Source organism: Anolis carolinensis, chromosome 3 (assembly GCF_035594765.1).
Source record: "Anolis carolinensis isolate JA03-04 chromosome 3, rAnoCar3.1.pri, whole genome shotgun sequence".
NCBI lineage: Eukaryota > Metazoa > Chordata > Lepidosauria > Squamata > Dactyloidae > Anolis > Anolis carolinensis.
In genome coordinates, this window is record NC_085843.1 from 253,190,622 (window position 1) to 253,215,220 (window position 24,599).

General features: G+C 36.7%; 1 protein-coding gene across 3 annotated transcripts in view; it reads right to left on the reverse strand.

Annotated features, from left to right (window-relative positions):
• The window catches only part of trip12 (thyroid hormone receptor interactor 12), a 105,137-nt gene that overhangs the window by 79,841 nt on the left and 697 nt on the right, over positions 1 to 24,599 (reverse strand). For 2 of the 3 annotated variants that reach the window (XM_062976617.1, XM_008106225.3), the window contains exon 2: positions 4,334 to 4,480. In XM_062976617.1, the coding sequence (XP_062832687.1) occupies positions 4,334 to 4,431 (98 nt within the window). In that variant the 5' untranslated portion in view covers positions 4,432 to 4,480. Of the gene's footprint in view, positions 1 to 4,333; positions 4,481 to 21,431; positions 21,543 to 24,599 lie in introns of all 3 variants that reach the window. The other variant, XM_062976616.1, reaches the window with a different exon arrangement.

Here is a 24,599-nt window from a genome sequence, read left to right on the forward strand (position 1 = left end):
TTTGCAGAACTAGCTTTTAATTCGACTATACATTCAGCAACAAATAAAACCCCCTTTGAAGTAGTTTACGGGTATGAAATACAGCCTCTGCCCCAGCTGCCGAGATGGACAGAGAATGAGGGAACAGAAGCAGGGAAATGGAAAGCGCAAATGATGGAATGCTGGAGTCAAGTGACTGCATCCTTAAAAGAAGCACATAAAAAGTATAAAGTATTCGCAGACAGAAAGAGGGTGGAAGGTGATAAATTGGAGAAAGGAGATTTAGTGTGGCTAAGTACCCAAAACATCAAACTGGGGCTACCTTCGAAAAAATTGGGCCCTAAATATATTGGACCATTTAGAATACAGGGTGTTATCAACGAGGTGACTTTCCAGTTGGCATTGCCAAAAAGTTTAGGGAAAATACACCCTGTATTCCATCGTAGCTTACTGAAAAAATATATGGGAACTTTGGACAAAATGGACACATAGAATTATTGTTTTGTTTCAGGCTTGTGATGAAAGAAGAACCGAAGAGGAGGACGAAGAAAAGGAGGGCACCATGTCATGGAACCCAGTTACAGGGCTTTGGTAATTCAGCCCTGTAACTGGGAGTCATAACATAAACAATCCCAGGAGCACCTGGCAGAAGAAGATAGAATATGCCTGGGAACTTGGGGCCGAAAGTATAAACAATTATAATTGGTCTAGTGTGTGAAAATGGTAGTAATGTGATATTGGGGGTGGGACTTGATGATGATATTTACGTGTGGTGTTACGTAGCATCAAAAGTTATAAAAATAGTTGTATGTAAACATTGGGTCATTCCTGACTTTTCCAAAGTCATGTGTTCTTCAATAAAGATTGGATTTGAGAGCAGCCATCTCTAATCTGCGTTCAGACTGATCCTTTGAAGTGAGCAGGACACCCTACAACCTCGAAAATTGACAACACAACCCATCATCCAAGCCTCTAGGTTGATACAACAAAAAGAAAAGAAAAATAAAGTCCTAATTAGAGGGAGAGGAATAATTGTTTTTATCCAATTGCTGCCAGTTAGAAGGCTAAGCTCCACCCACTTGGTCTCTTAGCAACCCACTCACCCAGGTGACAGGCAGAGTTAGGCTTCACTTAGGCCTCTTCCACACTGCCTATAAAATACAGATTATCAGATTTTAACTGGATTAGATGGCAGTGTAGACTCAAGGCCTTTCTACACAGCTATATAACCCATATAATCTTATATTATCTGCTTTAACTGAATTATCTGGACTCCACATCTTTACCCTTTACCTTAACTATCACCAATTCCTCAATACTTTATTTCCCATACCACCATACTTCGCCACAGCAATGCGTGGCCGGGCACAGATAGTATTACATAAAACACAATTCAGTTCTGCCAAAATTAGCTGTTATTAGCTTATTCTAGAATGAAATATGCTTTAAAAAACAATACTGAACCTCGGGAGATTCAAAGTGACATGAAAGAAGTAAATAAGTCATCTACCTACAAAGAGGCTGTATTATTTTACAAACATCCCAACTAACATAATCATAATCTGAATTTGTGCTCAGGACATATTCAAACATCTGTATTAAATCAAACACTAAAAACAATGGGCCTGCCAATTTATTGCAGACTGTATTACCGTATATCTAATAGACCTACAATTTTCTTGTTAAGCTATTGTCCATCTAAGCACAAACCTAAATGTTAATTTCCTACAAGTTAACTATGTCCAACAAATGCCAAGTTGAACATCTTGCAGTACGTGTAAGATGCTCAGGCTATCACTCTTATCTAAAAAAACTATGAGCAATCCACAGAACTCCTGTCTTTGGTAAACACTCAGCCACTAGAAACACTGCACTTACTGCTAATCTACATTTTGAGAAAAAGTCACTTTGTACAGCTTTCTGAGACTAAACATGCAACTCAGTTTTCCCACTCTTGTGCATAGAAGACTAAAGAAATAATATAAAGAACTATGCACATTACTATTTGTGATGTGCATTTGTATGAAATCGCTATCCGTTTTGTTTTGTTTCATTCGTTCCACTCTGTTTTCGTTTTCCACTTACGAAAATGGGACCCTATCCAAATGGGATTTTTGTCTCATGTTCGGGAAAAAAATTTCAGACCATTGGTGGTAATGGGAAGGCTTCAAAGGCTCACCCTCCCCTCAGTTTTAGGGCTAGAGGGGTGAAAATCACCATACATGAGGGCATATGGTCCCTTGTAGCTCACCAACTATTAAAAAGTTTTCTAAACACATAAGGCAGAAGCCCAACAATTTCTTTCCTTTGAAAAATATTTGTTTTTGGGGGAAAAAACCAATAATACCCGGGGGGGGGGGGGGAGGGGGGGTTTTAAACAAAAAATTAAGAATAAGATTTAAAGATTTAAAAATATTACAGTACAGCAAATAGAAGCTACAGAGACCCCCTTCTTTCCCCCACCCCCGAAGCCTCATGCGTACTTCCCAGCCAAACCCATCCCACCCTCACCCCTTCAAAAACCCTAGCCTTCAAAAAAAGAATAAAAAATAGAAGCCAATCAGCCAAGCTTGGGGAAAAATAAAATACAAACAAATCTCTTCCCCCTGGCAGCAAAGCAAGGAAGGAAGGCAAGGCAACAAGCAAGCTAGCAAGCAAGCAAGCACACTAAGACAGAGAGACTGAGTGAGCTAAGCGAGCACCAGCAAAGGACGTGACCACAATGGGCATTTTGGGAATGAACACCCCATTGAATACACTGGCAGTTTCCTTGGCCTCTGATTGGCCAAAATCCCTGAACATCTCCTCTGATGATGATGAATGCGGAAGAACTCCCTGGGCCACGTAAGGAAAGCCACGTGGCCCGAAAACCAAAGAAACAGAAACCGTACAACTTTCTATTTTGTTTCACCTTTTGTTTCATTCGAAAATGGGCTCTTTTGTTTCGTGCCATCCAAATGGACAGTACGAAACAAATAACAGCATGAAACAAATGGAATACTAATTACTATATATACAACTGGACTTTTAATCATTGCAATGACCTACACTTCCCCTGACAATTTTATAGCCAGAGTTGTTGAATTCTTTACAAAGGAATTCAACATTGTGTGAAGAACTGTAGACCTGAAAGAATTTTTTTCTACTTCAGCCTATGCATAGGAATGGCTTCGCCACAGCCCAACACCTACCTAATTTGAAAACAACATATAAATATATATATTAGATACAAGAAGACGCTAACTGTAGCTTTATCAGAAAACTGACTTCATTTAACTTTAAAAAGTTAATTTTACACATATCAAGAAAGAAAGGCTTATCTACTTGAGAAACTAAAACGTATTCCCAAAACTGAAGCCTAACCACTTTAACAAACAATCCCAAAATATAATGGAAGGTATATGACATATAATATAAGAAGTACTAATTTTATCTACTAGTGAAAAATCTAGTAATTTTATCATTGTAACTAATAATTACTGGATATTTAGTCAAATCTTAAATTATTTCAGAACCTAATGGGAAAAAATCAATTTTAGATTTTTTGTTGTGTTTTAGAAAATCATGTTGGGGAAGAGTTTATTCAACTAGGTATTTTTATGCTACAGGATTTCATCATTAATATCCAATTTTTGATCATTACAATTGGACATGAAAATCCTATATTAGAAAAAAAAAACATTACCCAGAGATATATGCAATATTTTTAAGATATATGTATCAACTTTTACTATCTTTGGCTAAATTAGACAGTAAAATTTTTAACACAAGAATGATGAAAGTTTATAGAATACAGATCACTTCTAGTAATCCAGCAAATTATGATCTAACAGATCTTCATATTTTGCAATATCTAGATTTTACTTTACAGTACTGACTTAGGAACCTTGGCAAACTACATTGGAATATACAAGCTTATGCCTCAGGGTTCACATTTTCTTCAGATTCTGGTGGCAGGAGTTGGCAAAGAATTGCATTTCTTCCACGAAATAAAGTTGGATTCTTAATTCAACAACCCTGATCTTCTAAAGTCTGTTTCAATGAACTACCTCTAGTAGTCCAGAAAACTAAGATCTAATTAATCTTTTTACTTTGCAATATCTAGTGTGCATTTTATATATTATCAACAATTTCACTCTAATTATAAGGCAATGAAGTGAGTAACATTCTGAAACTACTGGAATAAATTCACATACTTGTCCATGTCTTATGTGTACATATATTTCAGAGACCATAAATTGGTTTTAAAAAGTAGTTATCTGATCTGAATAAATTTTAGAAGGTATAAAAAAAGGATGTAACATGTTTATTTTGATGACTTACTGACAGAATGCTTATGTATAATTTGCCATACCTTCCTCCTACTGCGTCGTCTTGTGGTTGGGCCCCGACAGTGTTCCTTTGTGAACGTCGCAGTGACCCCCCTGGACTGTTATTAGGCCGGTTGGACATTGGCACCTCTCTCCTGAAGGGACATACCCTTTCTAGACACTACCATTCACTGAAAGACAAAATAGTATTTCAGTTAGTCATACAGCATAATCCTTGCAAATATCATCATACATGTACACAGGACAGATGTTTCCTCTAATTATATCCAACCTTGAACACTTAAAATTATTATCTACTTTTACACAAGTTAACAGAATTGCTATCTAGTTTCTTTTGCCATAATTGCATCTATTATTAAAATAACTTTAATACCACAATACTTTACAGAGTACAAGCACAAGTCAAACACGACTTCTAAACATTATTCATCCAATCCAAAAGAATTTTCAGTAACTTGTCTATTAAAGTCACAACACTCTATAATTGATAGGGCTATTATCATTACAAAAATTAGGACAGAAGGGGGGAAAGGCCAACAAATCATCTAAGATCTACCTAATTTATTCAAGTAGAATGGCTCTAAAAGGATCAGAATGGAGTTCAATAATGGAGAAAATACAAGTTGTCTTAGAAAGCAGGGGGAAAAGAGACAAGTTATTTTTAATCAATAAAAGATTGCTATCCTTTTACACAGGTTTCACTATTTAACACAACAATGCCCTGCAATGGCACTATTTTCTTATAATGTTATTCACTAAAGCAACCATCTTTTAAAACATCATGCTGGCAGTTCTGACGTAAAAACCAAAGCAGTAATTGTCTTTCCAAATGCTTTCCAAAAGCAACTTTGGTCCAGAGGGACAGCTATATGCATATTAATTAGAATATTTAACTGGTTGAAAAACAGGATAATCCTTTTTAGCTTCCAAAACTACATATGTGTTGTATACAATAACCCTGGTCAATCATCAATGCATTCAAAAATGGGATTTCTCCTTCAGACAGATTAGCCAATAATAACTAAAAGCATTACTAAAGATTTTAAACTACAGTAGAGTCTCACTTATCCAACATAAACGGGCCGGCAGAACGTTGGATAAGCGAATATGTTGGATAATAAGGAGGGATTAAGGAAAAGCCTATTAAACATCAAATTAGGTTATGATTTTACAAATTAAGCACCAAAACATGTTATACAACAAATTTGACAGAAAAAGTAGTTCAATACACAGTAATGCTATGTAGTAATTACTGTATTTATGAATTTAGCACCAAAATATCACGATGTATTGAAAACATTGACTACAAAAATGTGTTGGATAATCCAGAACGTTGGATAAGCGAATGCTGGATAAGTGAGACTCTACTGTACCTTCAAATCCTGGTTAATCACAAGTCCTAGAGTTAAGATGCATTCCAATGCAAACCTTAGTCAGGTGAGATCTAACAAATGCATGCCAGAAAAAGATGTCCCTTAACACTAGTTAAAAATTCAGTACCATTTTGTGGCATTTCGATTAATAAACTCCCTACTTTAAATTTAGAGCAGCCTGAGTATTTCCTCTAAATCATATAAAAATCTTGTAGTAAATAGGACATATTTAAAGATGGTGAGCACTGCAAGACAAACTTTGTATGATTTATTCAGAACTCATGGTAGTCATAACATCTGGCTTGAAATTTGTCAATGAACAGCATTTTACAGCTCTCCAAAGTTGAAAGAAAAATTATGACTTCAAATATTTTAAAGCAGTTACTTAGGGGCTCTATCAGAAGTAAAAGTCATGAGATAGTTGAGAGGTTTTTTTGTTTTCAACACTACCTTGCCAATGACCTCAGAATAAAGCCCCGGACTACCTTGCCAATAGTCCAATGATTTTGTCAGCTCCATTCTAGAAAGATGACTACAATTAAAAACTGAAGGTTACAATCAAGAGATAAATGAGATCGTTTGCACAGATCTTATAGATCTTCAACATCTTAGACTTCTCTTGACCAAAAATCATTATCTGTAGTATAGGGATTTTTCCCCTCCTATCTGAAGCACTCTGAATCATTCCATGGGGGTGTCTCCAAGTCTTCAGAAACAAGTATTTTGGGGCTGCACAGAAGGCTGCTGGATGGAATAAAATACTCCTCTATGTCCTGCTAGATGTAAGAAGAATATAATGTTTAAACATGTTGCTTTAAAATTCTACAAGTCAGGGTTTCTTAAACTTTTCCAATAGGGTCCCCTTTCTGCCTGGAAATTTTTACGTGACCCCAGGAATATAGGTGTTTAAAATAGGTATGAAAATCAAACATTTACTGGTAACAAATTAGCATTGCTAAACAAGCTAAGTGTCCTTTTTATGAAGTACAGCTGAAGCATCTTCAGCAGAGTCCACTGTAAACACTACACAACAGATTCGTATAAATATCTAAACAGCCGTTAAGTGATGTTTAGAGGGGGAAAAATGAGACCCCAACATTGAGATAAGAGGACTTCATCTGGGGTCAGGGCTCACTGTTTAGGAAGCAGTGCTAAAAGTGAGGATACCACACATCTCCACTTATAGACTAACTAGCTGTGCCCGGCCACGCGTTGCTGTGGCATTGTCTGGTGGTGTTGGTGAGAAATTGTTGAGGTAGTGGTGGTATTGAATGTCTGTTGTATGGTTGTCTTTATGTTTAATATGCACACTAAAGTAGATTATATGGCAGTGTGGAGTCAAGATAATCCAGTTCAAAGCAGATAATATAAGATTCTAAATGGGTTATATAGCTATGTGGAAGGGCCTTGAGTCTATACTGCCATATAATCCAGTTAAAATCTGATAATCTGTGGAAGAGGCCTAAGTGAGGCCTAACTGTGCCTGTCCCCTGGGCTGAGGAGGTTGCTAGGAGACCAAGTGGGCGGAGCTTAGCCTTCAATCTGGCAGCAATTGGATAAAAACTATTATTCCTCTCCCTGTAATTAGGACTTTATTTTTCTTTTCTTTTTTCTTGTATCAACCTAGAGCTGTGAATGATGGGTTGTGTTGTCAAATTTCGAGGTTGGGGGGCCTGTAGTTTTGTTGTTTTGTCCGCTGCCCTGATGCCATCACTCTTTTATATATATAGATTTACCAATTATTTTCTTTTTTTTCCTTCTGCATCTATGCCCACTTTGTCGGTAAATCATAAAATAAACGTTAGTGTTACTATTGTAGTCTTTTTCATGATTTAAATATCTCTCCAATATTTAAATATTTTTCTACCAAGTTAATAATCAATTTTGCTTCATCAGTGATTTCAAATGATGCCATGACTTTCTCCTGTCATGTTTTCAGTTATATCCAGGACCTGTGCAAATCCACACTAGCTTAGTTTTAAAATGACTAGTGAGAATACTGTAAAATCACATAATACTATAGACATGTGTGTGTATATATATGTGTGTGTGTGTGTGTGTGTGTGTGTGTGTGTATATATATATATATATATATATATATATATATATAGGTATTCCTCCCCCACTTCCACAATATTTCTTACAGCTGACAGAAATGAGTCATTAATACAACAAACTCTGGAGCTCTCTGGACCAAGTCAAATTAACTTTAAATTCTAACAGATGTTAGAATTGTGAGATAGTACGTAAATTATAGGGTATATGTAATCAATCTTTCCCCTATTTAAGAAAATCAGTTCTCTTACATGTGAAAAAGTCTGCTCTATCCACAGGTACTTCAATATTTATCTGAATTACTTTGATATTGACTCAGATACTTATTCAGGTACTTCTAGACTTGCTCAGCAGCACACTTTGGTGAATACTGTGTTGTTCCATAACAGGGAACTATCTGATTGGCTTACTAACTGAAATAGTGTAGTTCTGCGAAATGACTTGCCTTACACACCAAACCTTTTTTGTGAAGGTACAAAATACAGTAGAGTCTCACTTATCCAACATAAACAGGCCGGCAGAACGCTGGATAAGCGAATATGTTGGATAATAAGGAGGGATTAAGGAAAAGCCTATTAAACATCAAATTAGGTTATGATTTTACGAATTAAGCACCAAAACATCATGTTATACAACAAATTTGACAGAAAAAGTAGTTCAATACACAGTAATGCTATGTAGTAATTACTGTATTTACAAATTTAGCACCAAAATATCACGATGTATTGAAAACATTGACTACAAAAATGCGTTGGATAATCCAGAACATTGGATAAGTGAGTGTTGGATAAGTGAGACTCTACTGTACTATAGAAACATTAAAAATTAGTTTTCCTTAGGTCTGGGTTTGCAAATTTCTGAAAGAAGAACTCAATGGTCTTTAGTAGAGAACAAACCTCTGAACATGTAGGTCTATTACTTGGAACTGGTTTTTTTTTCTCCCTCTTTTGCCTTTAATTAGTATGCTTGCTATTTGTTGTGTACCTTCAAGTCATTTCTGACTTATGGCATCTACATCATGAGGTTTTCTTAGCAAGAATTGTTTAGAGGGAGTTTGCCTTTGAGAATGTGAAATTTTCATGGCTGAGCAGGGATTTGAACCCTAGTATCCAGAGTTATAGACCAATGCTGAAACACACCACCATGCTGGCATATTTGATGGGACCTTATACATACAATATTCCTTGAATCAGACAGAGCCCAACACATTAGATAGAAAAGAGACTCCAGAATATGGGGGTGTATTAAGGTGGTTGAAAGTTATTTGTGAGGTTCACAATTCATTTCCTTATTCATAAGGGTTGTCTTGATTAGTCAGGTAACTTGTGCAAGCGATGGTTTTAACTGAAGAGTTCCTGTTTGATTCAGAGTGACAGACGCTGAAGTATATATTTTATGAAGTTTATAATATGGAAACTAACTAGAAGATATAAATTTTAAAATTTTATTCAGTTTAATACCTGAGATTTATTGGAAATTTCATTAAAACAAAGAACTAGGTATTAATATCCAACTACACTACCATGACTTACAAGACATTGTGCAAGCATTATACAGTATGTTTATGCTGCCTGTACATTAGATTACTTGCTTCCATTTTCAACAAAATGTCTTTAAAAGTTATTAAAATGCTTTTATAACAGAGATGTCTTTTATGGTTTGAATATGACATTTTCTTCTGCACTGTATAAATGGTAATTTAGTTTTCTAGAAGCAAACTTTTACCCTTTTTATGACCCTGTCTATAACATTGTTTACTGAATCAAAACTAGTAATTGTTTCACAACCAAAGGGTTCACAAATTTTATTTTTCGTAATTCCTAGCTTTAGCTCATCTGCTACATGGGTCATTTTTTCAGAGCAAAACACATCTTTGTACATACCTCTTCTGTTTATGCTATGTGTGTGTGTGTGTGTGTGTGTGTGTGTGTGTGTGTGTGTGTAGTTAGATCAGTAGTGTGCATATGCTGTTTACAAACATGTGCACATGTCTGATATCTCAAATAAGATTTTGAGGCAAACGGGAGTCCTAACAGAAAAGAAAAGCTAGCTAGAATTAAAGCAACCAATTTGACTGTGAAAATGTGTGCATACTGTATTGCATTCTTTACCAAAATGTATAGTTATAGGCCTATTGTCAGGCTTAATTAGTGAATATGAAAAAAAAATTCATTTTGTCTTGAGGGGGAGGGAAAATGAGGTTTCCACAGATATTACTTAAAAATAATAAAACGAGCTCAATCTCTGTTCATTAACTTCTAAATACAGACCTGTTTTTAAAGTAAAGCAGTTAAAGAACATGGTTTTTTTAGGGTATAGAATACATGGACAGTTGAGCAAATAAATGACAGGCCAGCAGCTTTAGAAGATCTATTTGCAAGCCTTTTTTACCATCTTGCAACTCAGCATTTGCCATTATTTCCTTGAGAAAAAGAAATGAGAATTATTCTTTTTCTCAAGTAAACAGTAGCAAACACGTAATAAAATATTTCTATAGTTGGATAATTAAAGAAGGATAAAAAGCAATGCAAATGCTAAATACAAATACTGTTTATACACCATAGTTACAGCTTTTAGAATATATCATATGTACCATTTCAATAATATACACAGAGTTCTATGATAGGAATGAAGCTGACACAATAGCTTCATTAAAGACCCAAACAAGTCTGTGAGTATGTGTTGAATCACCAATAATCCAAGTGGAAATTCCCATGTTTTTTGTTATTTTGATCACAGTTGCAGGGACTATGTCAAACGATATTACGAGCTTTCGAAATCCTTGGTTGAGGCTGTCTTACACCAAAACATGAAATTGGAAATGGAAAGGGGGGGAGGGAGAGAGAAATACGATAAACAAATGGTCAGCATTTTGAGCTCCAATGGAAAAATAAATTTCCTTAGACTAGAGCACTTGAACGAGTTACCACCATGACTCAAAGTGCAATCAAAGCTGAAGGTAGACCAGTTATCTATATCTATCTATATCTATATATAATAAAAGTGAAAACCCGTATGTGTGTATGTGGCACGGGTGTCTGCTCACACAGACAGCCTCCAGCCTCCACAAACAGGCTATAGTTCCCACTGCTAAGGAGCCACCAAGTCACTCCCATCCACTGACACTGCAGTTACAGCAAGCTCCATGAACATGTAGCCCAACCCCTGTCAATGTCCTTCCCAAACACTACGGCCCACCACACAAATAATGCTTTCATTTAGGGACCCTTTCATTCTAGATTTTGCATTTTCCTCCACCACAGGCAGGCATCCCAGGATTCTCCATTGGTGTGGAATTTGCATGACCCCGCCTACTGCCCTTCCCTTTCAAATCAGTCTGCATAACAAACACAGCAGAACTGAGCAGCAACTAAATTTCCTGGAGGAGTTTGAAGAATGACTCCAAATGGTGGAAGTTGTCGTTCACCCTGCATCAAGTCAGATCACTGTGACTCCTACTGGGGAATTTAGAGGAGTTGTAGTTCACCTACACCCAGAACGCTATGCACCCAAACAATGATGGGTCTGGACCAAACTTGCCATGCATACCCGATATGCCCAGATTTGAATACTGGTGGGTTTTGAGGGCAATTGGCCTGGACATTTGGGAGTAGTCGGTACTGGGATTTATAGTTCACCTGCAATCAAACCCCACCGATGATGGACCAGGACCAAACTTGGCACACAGAGCCCCCATAATTAATAGAACATATTGGACAAGTTTGGGGAAAAGGGACTGGAATTGTAGTTCACCCACTCCAAACAGAATACATAACACTCAAAGACAAATAATGCCTTTTTCAAATAACCCGGGCACCGCCAGGTCCCCAAGTTAGTCCATAATAAATTACATGTTTCTCTAGGCAAAGTATAGCTTACCTCAAAGTATAAAGTTTAAATTCAAAGTTTATTTCAATTTTTACATTGGGATAAATAGAAAACAGTACCAAATGAAAAAACAACATAATGTTGTTAAAATACTATTTTAGTAATACTTTGTGATACCTAAAGAAATTATTACAAGAAATCCAGTGATATGTCTCAAACACATACAAGAAACATTTTCTACGGATTATAGCAACTCAGTCATTCTTCCCTAGCACTGTCCCCTCTTAAAATTCTAGAACAGAAGTAAATATCATAATGAATCCCAGTTTGGGGATGAAAAGACTGAAGTTAGTAAAATAAAAACACCTGAAGATTCATCCTTCTACAATTAGGTTTTGTCCCAAAAACTTCCTGGTCAACGTTTTATGTGCTGCTGCATTTCACCTATAAACAGGGTTTTAAAAATAAAGGTTTAAAGTTAGCCCTCCACAAATTGTGTTCCACAAACTCAATCATCCATGACTTGAAAATATTACCAAAAAAACTCGAAAAAGCAAACCTTGATCTAGCCATTTTATATAAAGGATACCATTTTATATTATCTACACCACTGTATATATTGGGACTCGGGCATCCATGGGACTTGGGTATCCATGGAAGAGCCCTGGAACCAAACTTTATGAATGAATTAACTAGATGAATAGGAAAGATGTTGATTCTCTCTTGGTTTTTTCCAAATAACTTTATCACAATTTCCTCCACACCAGAACGACGAACAGATCCCCTTATTCTATCTCCTCCATGCTTAAAATGAATTGTGAAGGTGAGCTGCTGTAGGGGAAAACAGAAAAGTCCATAACATGATTTCTTTGGGAAGGAAGAAAATGTCTTCTAGCCTTTATTATCCCTCTGTTTTGAAAATGAATGTCTTCTGGGGGCTGAACGGCAATTTAAACCAATGTTCAGTTTCAAAATGACACCTGCAGAGAACTGGGAAGGGAGGGAAATGCCATCTGTGCTATTAGTCCTGCTCTTAATTTCTACAAGGGAAGTAGTCTGTGACCTGAAAGGAAAGGGAAACAGCAAGACGCGAGTAGTTACACTATACACTTGCTGTCTTGAATAAATATTTGACTACTAAGACTGGACATGATCTGTAGACTTGTGATCAAACATATCCATTTAATATTAATATTTTTTACAATAATATATAATTGACAGAAAGAACAGATTGGTTCAGGTTGGACAATCCTTTCACTAATAACCCAAGCTAACAACAAACATTTTGTCAAGGAAAACAACATATTTAATCATTGAACAAATAAAAGTTTTAATCATGTTTCCAATTTCTTCCATTCCAGGGAACCAGAGTTATCAGCTTCAGAACAGACTTAGATATTAAGACACCTTCAAACCAGACTTCATAATCTGGTTTGCTATAAAGGCAGTAATTTTTGTGATTTTTGTTTGTTTGGGATGTGAAGGGCTTCTATGTGCAGAAAAAGATCTATGTATTGCCCTGATATATTACTGTCCAAATGCATAACTAGCCGAAACTGTTGGCTAGCCAGGGTTCTATGCAACTGCTACTGGCAACATAGTCATATTGAAACCCTCAGGTCATGATAGATATCACAAGGAATTAGCTCCAGTGGGGGGGGGGGGGGGGGGGGACCTACCATCACCACAAGATAAAATGCCTTGCAAAACTATTACAGTAGAGTCTCACTTATCCAAGCTAAACAGGCCGACAGAAGCTTGGATAAGCGAATATCTTGGATAATAAGGAGGGATTAAGGAAATGCCTATTAAACATCAAATTAGGTTATGATTTTACAAATTAAGCACCAAAACTTCATGTTATACAACAAATTTGACAGGAAAAATACTTCAATACGCAGTAATGTTATGTTGTAATTACTGTATTTACAAATTTAGCACCAAAATATCACGATATATTGAAAACATTGACTACAAAAATGGCTTGGATTATCCAGAGGCTTGGATAAGCGAGGCTTGGATAAGTGAGACTCTACTGTAACTGTGTCTCCCCCCACACACCCCATTTTTCTTCAATTTGTTGTATTCCAACCTAGAACCAAAATGAATATAACTGGCATTGGAACCACTTGATGTGCAACAAGTCAGTGTCACTCATCAGTGTAAAGATGCAAAAATGTTTTTACTGAGATAGAAAAGTTTTTATATGAAAGGAAAGCAAGGAGGGAATTTTCCAAGGCTCTAGAACTGCCAGAAATTCCTATTACTCCTTCATGTTGTTGTTTTTTTTACTCAACCATAAGCCTCACAATATTCAACACTTGCAGCTCTCTAAATTTGTTACATTTATCTCTCTTCTTTCACTCAAAATGAGATCCTAGACATATATAGCACCAGAGGTTTGCTATGTGTGCGATTCATGGGAATGCACTTATTTAATCCAACAAACCTTTGTGTGGAACAATCTAACTTTCTCTATTAAATATACTGACCTTTCATGGAGTTCCATTCACTCTATTCACAAAGGTTATCTTATCTTTGAGCTGATCTAGAGTTAATTGTCAGCATCAGCAAAAATTATACACCAAGTCTAAACACTGAATTTAAAAAAGAAATGTAGGCTTTGTAAGAACACTGCAGCAATGCTGAATTATATTAAAAACATTTCTAGTCCACCATTTTGTTCAATAAATGGCCAGTTCAATTATCATGTTAAGTCAAAGAACAGGACATAAATGCAGCAATACCTATATTCTCCAACAATTGGTATTCAAAGGCAATAGCTAAGGTTAACCAACAGGATCACCCCAAGGCACTAAACTTAATCCAGTTCCCATTATCATATATTTTGAGTAAGAAGTAAATAAAAAGTAATCAAGTAATACTTCAAATGAAAGAAGATACATAAATTCATTGTGAACAGCTCCCCAGATACCTGCCAAGGCCTACATATAAATTCAACTAAGCAGTCAAACAGTATTTACAGATGCAACTAAAGCATAACTACAATTTCAATGTCAGTCCAACCAAAAATGAGATTATTCAGAAGGTCTAAATACTCTAAAGGTATCAGATTTCCTCTGACCTTGGAAGCTAGGCATTGTCAGGCCCGGTCAGTACTTGAATATCAGGGGCTATAAGCTGTATTTCAGAAGGAGCAACCGGCAAAATCATTTGAGTATTTCTTGCCTAACAAAACACTATGAAGTTCATGCTGTCACCGTAAGTTGATAAGTGACCTGAAGTCACATAAACACACTAAGGGCCCTTCCAGACAGGCCCTATATCCCATGATCTGAGCCCAAGTTTTCTGCTTTAAATTGAATTATATGAGTCTGCACTGCCAGATAATCTGGGATAAACAGAAAACCTGGGATCAGATCCTGGGATATGGGGCCTTTCTGGAAGGGCCCACAGAGATCTTATGCAGGTGTGCTCCAAGACAGAGGGAAGGCACTCAGTGAATCCCCAAAGAAAGAGATAGTGAAAAATGATGTCAAATAGCTCAGGAATTAGTGTGCTACTCTGCTGTTATTTCAGCATGAAAAACTTTGAAACAATCTGGCATCCTAAGATTATGTCAAAAATCTTAACCAGAGGATTACACAGTAGATCTTTTCCCCTAGAATCTTACCCTAGTTGAAATTTCAAGAAACGGCTCTACTCAGCCTACATATATGAAAGCACATCACCTAAAATTAGCACTTGAAATTGATCCAAGACCACTAAGACTGAACTCTACACTTCAGTTTTACAATTACAATTGTGAGGTAGAGACACTCTGGCTCAGTAAAGCCAGGCCAAGAAGTTATCAGACATCAGGTAGCTCACGAACCTTCGGCAGATATTTTAGTACATGGGCATTGCTGCTACTGTTAGCCAAAGTTTTTTTGTTTAGTTTGGGGTTTTTGATCCATCAAAACTAAGTTAAAACATTTAAATAACAGAAGGGGACATGAGGAAAAAATGCCAATACTCACAAACAGTTCAGGTCAAATAACCGACAAAAAATAACTGTCATAAGAATGTTTGAAAAGGAATCTAGAATTCTGTTGGTTCCTGACATCTCCATGGATATACAAACAGATCTCGCAAAACAGGTATATATGATGATCTCAAGATCTCAAGAGGACAATATTTAAACTGAAAAATAGTGACGCCTAGCCATCAGATTACACATGTATACAATTCTATAGAATACTGACCAAGTATTTGAGAGCCATTTTTTTATTTTAAAACATATTTGCTGTTTTTATACCCACGTTTTGTTGAATGAGCTCAAAAAATGACAAATAAATTTCCTCCACATTTTAATCTCATTACAACCATGTGAGATATAGGTCAAAGCCTGGGCTACATGTAACACCCAAAATCAGCTAATGAATTTTATACCTCAGTGGGAACTAAAACTTCTAATTCTCATATACTAATCACAAAACCAAACTGGTTCTTTCAAAAGTCAAATGATTAGAAAGAAAAATCAAGAGTTCCAGGTCATCTGTGGATATGAAGTTGTACCACACAAGTCAAAGTAACTCAAAATAAGAGATCCATGGGATCTCAACAAAATGCCCAAGTCATTCATCTTTGAAGCTTGTGGACAAGGGAGGCAAAACATCAGCAGAACCCCAAGCCTATCCCAATATTTTATCCAACTGGACAAATTGCACTATTTAAAAATCCAGTTATCTGTACATCACATTTGAGCCTTCCCAGATGATATTGGCCAACATCCCATCTGTCCTAGCTAGCATAGCATAACATTTGGATGACCACATGGGATTTCTACACCTGGTATATCAATATTACTCCCAATTTCAACTGAAACCATGCCAACAGGGCATTTCGACTTATGGGGTACACGTATAACAGAGTTGTCTTGGCAAGATCTCTTCAAAGGGGGTATGAGTGTGACTTGCCCAAAGTCCCCCAGAAGGGTTCTCTGGTAAAGCAGGGATTCTTCACCTTAAGGATTTAACCCTAGTTTAACATGCAAATCACCATGCCATGTCGCATTTCTTCCTCTACTAAGCTTAGTGTGACTAGATGCAGTTAAGCTGATGCATACTCAAGGCAGTATTTATTTTCTCACCAGAATTTCAAATTCTCCAGCTTTCTTTTCCCAAAACCTATTTGACCCACTAAAAAATAACATATATTGTGGTTCTTGTGACCAAAAGCCACTAAGTGACTGAGAAATGACACAGAGTAACAGGCAATATCAATTGCCATGTGGGTATATGCAAGATTAAGGTGTTCTTATTCTGTCCTATGCATTAAACATGATAGCAACTTATTTATTTTTTATTTACCATATTTATATCCCGCCATTCTCAACCCCTGGAGGGACTCAAGGCGGTTTACAAATGGCACTACATAGTCCCTACAGCATAAAACATAAGTTACATTAAAATTAAAATAAGTATACATAAAACATATTTAATCCAGTGTTAAGACACAGCATCCAAAAAGCAATTTCTAAAGCCGATCCAGTCAATTGCATGACTTCCCAGTCCAAAGCATTTGCTACTTTCCACTTTAAAACATTTGCTACTTTGTATCTATGGGTGTATTGATTTCTAGCAACCTAACATTAAAAAGGTTTCAGATCAAATGCTACTTAAACTTAATCTGTATGTATCATGTCTTGTTTATCTAGAGCAGAGGTCCCCAAACTAAGGCCCGGGGGCCGGATGCGGCCCTCCAAGGCCATTTACCTGGCCCCCGCCCTCAGTTTTAGACATGGGCTCACCCAAAGTCTGAAATGACTTGAAGGCACAACAACAACAATCCTACTTGATTGTCTAATTGGCCAGAAGCAGGTCCACACTTCCCACTGCAATCCTGATAAGTTGACAGTATGTTGGTAAAAATTATTTTTATTTTTAAATATTGTATTGTTCTTTCATTTACTAATATTGTAAATGAAATATTGTAAATGAATGATATAGTAATAATATAATATATTGTGTGTACATATAATATTGATAATAATATTATAATGTAATACAATATAATATTTATTTATTTATTATAGTATTTCTACCCCACCCTTCTCACCCAATAGGGGACTCAGGGCAGCTAATAATAATAATACAATATAATAAAATCGTATAATATGATAATATTAATTATATATTATATATTAAATGAAATATTACCAATAATATTATGGTATAGTACAATATAGTATTACATAATGCTAATATTGTGCTATGCTAATAATATAATATATTGTATGTACATACAACTTGTAAGCCGCTCTGAGTCCCCTTCGGGGTGAGAGAGGGTGGGGTATAAATGTAGTTAGTAAATAAATAAATAAATAATTCTTGCTGGGTTCTGTTTTTTTGTTTTTGTTTTCTTTGCACTACAAATAAGACATGTGCAGTGAGCATAGGAATTGGTTCATTTTTTTTTTCAAATGATAATTCGGCCCGTCAACAATCTGAGGGACCGTGAATCAGCCCTCCACTTAAAAAGTTTGAGGACCCCTGATCTAGAGCAATGGTTCTTAACCTGTGGGCTGAGGCCCAGCAGTGGGCAAGGAGATCGGAAATCTGGTCCGCAAACCTCCTTCCTCTTTATTTATTTCTGCTCCTTTCCGCAGAGCTGACCATTGCATTGGATAGACCACATCAGCTCTAGATTATTAAATATGATTTTCTGTGGGTGAGCAGATGACAACTGCTGGATGGCATATGTTCTGTAACAGAAACTAGAGCTGATGTGGTCTATCCAATCCAATTTTCTGAATCAGCACCCCAAATAACCAAACCGAATCTAAAGTTGACCAAAAACTGATTCGTAACCCTTTTGGTACTAATGCTAGAGAGTGATCCTTGGTCAAAGTGGGCCCTGGTCAAAAATATTGGGAACCACTGATCTAGAGGTATTTGGCTATATCTAAAAAGGGCAAACAAAACAGATAAAACACTATTATCAATAGCTGATTCACACACACGCTATTGTTCCACATTTACAGCCTATATTTATGTTCTAGGAATGAGAGAAGTGACACCTTCATAACTAAGTGGGTACACAAAACAACAATTCCGGGGCAAACAAAACAATTGACAAGAAACCAAATGCTGTTGGCACTAACCAAACAGCATAAGGAAATTCAGAAGTAAAGAATTAAAACCTTATCTCCAACTTAGCTGGAAATGCTTTACTTCAAATACATTTGCCAACCATTCCAGCACAAAATATTCTGTTTTAATGTTTTATTTTTAATTACCAAAAATAAAATCTTGTAGCTCCTTAAGACTAACAAAATTTATTATGGTTCAAGCTTCCATAGACTAGAATATTGTCCATCACATGCAATTGCTGGAGTTTTTCCAGCAAATTCAAATAGAAGTACAAGTAGTCAATGATGATAAAAAAAACACTGCCTAGGACCAGGGTTGGCAACAGCACCAAATTACAATTTGCATATACAGTAGAGTCTCGCTTATCCAACATAAACGGGCCGGCAGAATGTTGGATAAGCGAATACGTTGGATAATGAGAGATTAAGGAAAAGTCTATTAAACATCAAATTAGGTTATGGTTTTACAAATTAAGCACCAAAACATCATGTTATACAACAAATTTGACAGGAAAAGTAGTTCAATACACAGTAATGCTATGTAGTAATTACGAATTTAGCACCAAAATATCACGATATATTGAAAACATTGACTACAAAAATGCGTTGGATAATCCAGAACGTAGGATAAGCGAGTGTTGGATAAGTGAGACTCTACTGTATTCACTAGACAGAAATGATATTATGTCCTTTCCAGTTTCTTTTTGACCCTTCAGGAGGTTCTAAACCAGTAGTTCTCAACCTGTGAGTCCCCAGATGTTTTGGCCTTCAATGCCCAGAAATCTTAACAGCTGGTAAACTGACTGGGATTTCTGGGAGTTGTAGGCCAAAACACTTGGAGGCCCACAGATTGAGAATCAGTTTCTAAACCATTTTTGAATGGTTCTAGGTTAAAAGAAAAGCCCGGCCTGTCCCACAAAGATTGTTGAATATAATGGTGGAGAAAGGATACTTAAGCAACAATGTATTTATTTATTTATTTATTAGCTACATTTATATGCCGCCCTTCTCACCCCGAAGGGGACTCGGAGCGGCTTACAAATTAAATTTACATACAATATTATATTAGCATAGTACAATACTGGTAATAAATTACTATATTGTACTGTATCAATATATTGTAATATTATTAGTAATATTACATGTAAAATATTATAATTAATATTATATTGTATTATTAGTATTATATTGTATTACAATATGTAGCTTTAAAAAAAAACAACAGCTGTACATTGCCAAGAACACAAATTATTGCATGCTTCACGCCTATTGCTACTTTCCTTTTCTTGCTCTATCAATCGTTTACAAATATTGACAATTATTAATATTTTAAAACAAGTATCCAGCCCTAGCTGGTATGAACTTCATTGGTATGAAGCGCAGAAACTCAGTTGGCATGAAGTCATCAAGTAAGGAGACAAAGGAACTACAGTAACAAAGTGCCTACAACAATTCTCTAGTATTTCATGTCCAGTCTGGAAAGGCCAGCATTCAATTATAATACACATCCATTAAAGACAATGTTATACCTTAGTTATAACAATGGCCAGTTGACTGGGGAGAAGATATTATTACATGGTTTCAGTCCATAGGCACTAATCTGCTATCCTTTATACATAAGACTAAAGGTCTACACTGTAGAATTATTGAAGTTTGACAACACTCTAACCACCATGGCCCAATGCTATGGAATACTGAGAGTCGTAGTTTGGGAAGGCATCAGCCCTCTACAGCAAGAAAGGCTAAAGACCACGTACAACTTAACTCCCAGTATTTCATAGCATGAGCCATGGTGGTTAAAGTGATGTCAAACTGCAATAATTCTACAGTGTAGACGCACTGAGTGAGGTTCCTAGACCATCAGCCACCAGTAAGTCATCTCATTTTCTAAGATGTATATTTGAGGTTTAACACTTAGTTCATTCATATCCAGTTAAAGCCAGTAGTTCTCAACCCAGGGGTCCCCAGATGTTTTTGGCCTTCAACTTCCAGAAATCCTAACAGCTGGTAAACTGACTAGGATTTCTGGGAGTTGTGGGCCAAAAACATCTGGGGACCCCAGGTTGCAAACCACTGAGTTAAAGCTTTTTACATGGAAGCCTCTTTTCTTTCCTGTCACCGACATTATAACATCACACAGCTACGTAACTGTTTAAATTTAATGTGCCATGAATGTTAGTTTTATACCATTCATGGAACATCTCTGCCATGTTCACACTACACATGGTGGCCTTCGCATACACTGCACTATAATTCCTAGACTCTTCTGGCACCAGACATGCCAGGTGGTAGATGATGGGAGGAAAAGTCCAGTATATATGTAGGGCACCCACTCAGAACAGTAACTTGTTAAGAGTTCCCTTTGAAAACTCTTGAGAAACCTAATCTGTCTAAAGCATAAATAATGCCCTAACTAAGATGCCTAGTTTCTGTGTTCTGGTTCCATAAGACAAATGAATTATTATAGAAGTAATTTGCCATGTCAAAATGTGTTTTTTCTTAGAATTAAAGTATTGCCTACATTAAGCTATTGAGTTTCAAGATTCACCCATGCTAAAGCTGTACAAGTGTATTTGGCAGTTTCTAAATGTTGGGTATATTCAACTTTCCTAAATACCTTACCATAAAGCAGTTAAAGAAACAGCAAGGTTATTTATGAAAATAAATTCAAATTGGTCTTAATGGGCGCTACCCATTTCCAAATAGTCTTTTATTTTAAGCAAAATGGTACTTGTTTTTGTTATCTATGTGCTTTTAGAGCATCTTCTTTACCTGTATACCATAATCAGGCCTTGTCAGAGATATCTCCCATCACCCCCAAGCAGATGGTAAGAAAATACTCATCCAGAGTTGAAGAGCTTTCCCATTTCCTGGGCATCACCTCTATATCAGGAGACAACAAAGGATTCAAGACAGTGTGAAAATTGAAGTACAATAGGGTTTAAAATTAACATTTATCCTGGAGTATAATATATTGCTTCACTTTCAAGGTTTTTAAAATGTCCTGAATCTACAAGCCTTCCTATCTGAAATCCTTTCCCACCACACTCTTGTATGGCATTACCAGAACCCTTCCCACAGTCAATTACTTTTATAGCTTGTACAGTCCATGTCCACAGGTTCAACCATCCAAAAGAGACCTTGGTTTTGCCATTTTATATAAGGGACAGCATTTTACAACAACGTTATATTTAATGGGACTTGAGCATCCACAATTTTGGTATTCTGGGGAGGGGGCTGAATACCAAGAGCCCACTATACATGGTTAGAGGCTGTGGACATTACACTTGGCAAGGTCCCAACTACCGGTAACTAAGATGCTGTGTCACCTTACACAGCCTTCTTGTTAGCTGCAGTTATTTTGCCCACACTGCAACAATACATACAGAAAAGGCAAATCAGAAAAACTGGGGGAATGGCATAGAAAGTTTCAGAAGGTGCAGTGTACAGCATACCACCTGTTGGCACATATCAGACTTATACTGCATGACTGTGCTATAGACAATCCTTACTCATGCACTCCTTTAACGTCTTAGCTTGTAAGGCATCAGGTTGTTTACATTTAAGAAATCAAGTGTGACTAAGGTTTTAAAAACTGTGTTTAAGAAACAGTGCAAGGTAACAGCATCATCTTAAAACAGATTTACCTACCACTGCTATCCATTAAGCAATTCCCAATGCACAGAATAGCAGCTTTAATGGAGAATGGTTAAGCACAGAGTTAACTCACCTGCATTGCTTTTTGTTAAAGGTAGTGTTAAGTTAATTGAACATTCTCCATTAATCTGGTGAATTCAATGCATACAGTATGCAAGACAAATCCAAAAATAGTGAGCTATAACTTATTTACATGTATTCTGAAAGTCATGGCTGAATATATTGGTTGAGTTCCATCAGATGTTTGTATTAAAGGTGATTCATGAAAATGAAATATAGTTTAATGAAATTAAGATTTTAAATGCTATTTAGCTGGACAATAAGCCAAAATAAGTTTCCTTCCCAATCCTCAATTTTGAAGGTAAAAATCTCAATAGCATTCATGTTTACCAAACATAAATACCAACAGGAAAAGGAATTTGGTCAAATATTGTTCTAAATAGATTGCTTCATCATGGATTATTTACAAGGTTCCTCCCTTTGGTTAGAAAGGATGCAGCTAGGGGTCCTTCCACACAACCATATAACCCAGAATACCAAAGCAGAAAATCCCATAGTATCTGCTTTGAATTGGGTTATCGGAGTCCACACTGCCATATATTCCAGTTCAAAGCAAATAATGTGGGCTTTCATTCAGCTGTGTGGATGGAACATAGATTTCCTTGTAACCCCTCCTAAAAAATTTTGACAGACCTTCCTGTCACAAGGCTTTTTCAATATCTACATGTTGGTGGAGAAAATTGTTTTGTCATAAGAAAATGAGATTCAGCCTTAAAAGCACATGAAATAACCCTGTTGATGAAAAGGCTTCAGAATATGAAAAACAGTCTGCTGCATTATCAACATGATCATGTACTCAATGAATTCTAGAATAAATTCTGAAGACTACCAGGCTCTAAAAACACTTGGACTTAATACTAAGGTCTCATTCCTTTTCTTCTGTCTAAATGCGACACAGGCCTAATGTTTAGGCCTCTGGAATACAGGCAAGACCTTTGTTCCATACATCGATGTTTTTCTCCCTAAAGCCCTTGATAAAACTTTCCACTCTCCCCACCCTAATGCTTCCTTGTTCGTAATCTAAACTTTTTGACATACCTGAAGCCTTTTTTTTTTTTGCTTAAAGAAAAACCCTACAGTGAGGAGCACCCCCACCATGAACAGAGCTGGCCTTTGGGAGGAAGGAACAATAAAAGTTATACAGCAGGCAGCTGGGCCTGCAAGGCTGGCAAAAGCCCCGGGATCGCGTTGAATGCTAGCCCCGTACCAACCAGCAAGGTACCAGAAGGGCACGGAGAGGGAGAAGAATGCGAATATCTCAATACGACGCGTTATCCAAACAAGCCACAAGCTCCGCGAGTTTGTTCTCGAAGGCACCACCAGCAAAAGAAAAAAAAAAGGATGGGCTCTAAAATTACATACATGAAGGAAAGCAATCTGCTCCTCCGGGGTTGAGGGCTCAGCTAGGACCCCAAAAGATCTCGGTTCACAAACACCCCCGTTCTCTTTCCCTTTTGACGATTCCTCCTCCCACGGCCTTTCCAAAAGCCAGGCCAATATGGAGGCAAACAGATCATTTAGCTCTCTCTTTTTTTTATTGTTGTCGTCGCGTAGTCATTTGGCTCAAAGAGAACTGCTTCCTCCCTCGTTTCCCATAGAAGGGAGCTCAGGAAGGGGGGAAAGAATAAGAAAGGCCCCTTGGGAAACAGAGAAAGGGAGTTGTCTTATTATTATTATTATTATTATTATTATTATTATTATTATTGGGGCGAATAAGAAAGGCCCATAGGGAAACAGTGAAAGGGTGTTTTTTATTATTATTATTGGGGGGGGGATAAGAAAGGCCCCTTGGGAAACAGTGAAAGAGTGTTTAATTATTATTATCAACACTTTTATTTATTATCAACAATTAATTATTATTATTATTATTATTATTAGGGGAGAACAAGAAAGGCCCCTTGGGAAACAGTGAAAGAATTTTAATTATTATTATTATTATTAGGGGAGAACAAGAAAGGCCCCTTGGGAAACAGTGAAAGAGTGTTTATTATTATTATTATTATTATTATTGGGGGCGTTGTAGGCCCCTTGGGAAACTGAGGGTGTTTATTTATTATTATTATTATTATTAGGGGGTGTTGTAGGCCACTTCGGAAACTGAGAAGGGGTGTTTATTTATTATTGTTATTACTGGGGGTGTTGGGAAACTGTGAAAGGAGGAGGAGGGGGGAGGATGATTACTGGGAGGGTGGGGGTGTTGTTTAAACACGGAAGGGTCCTAAT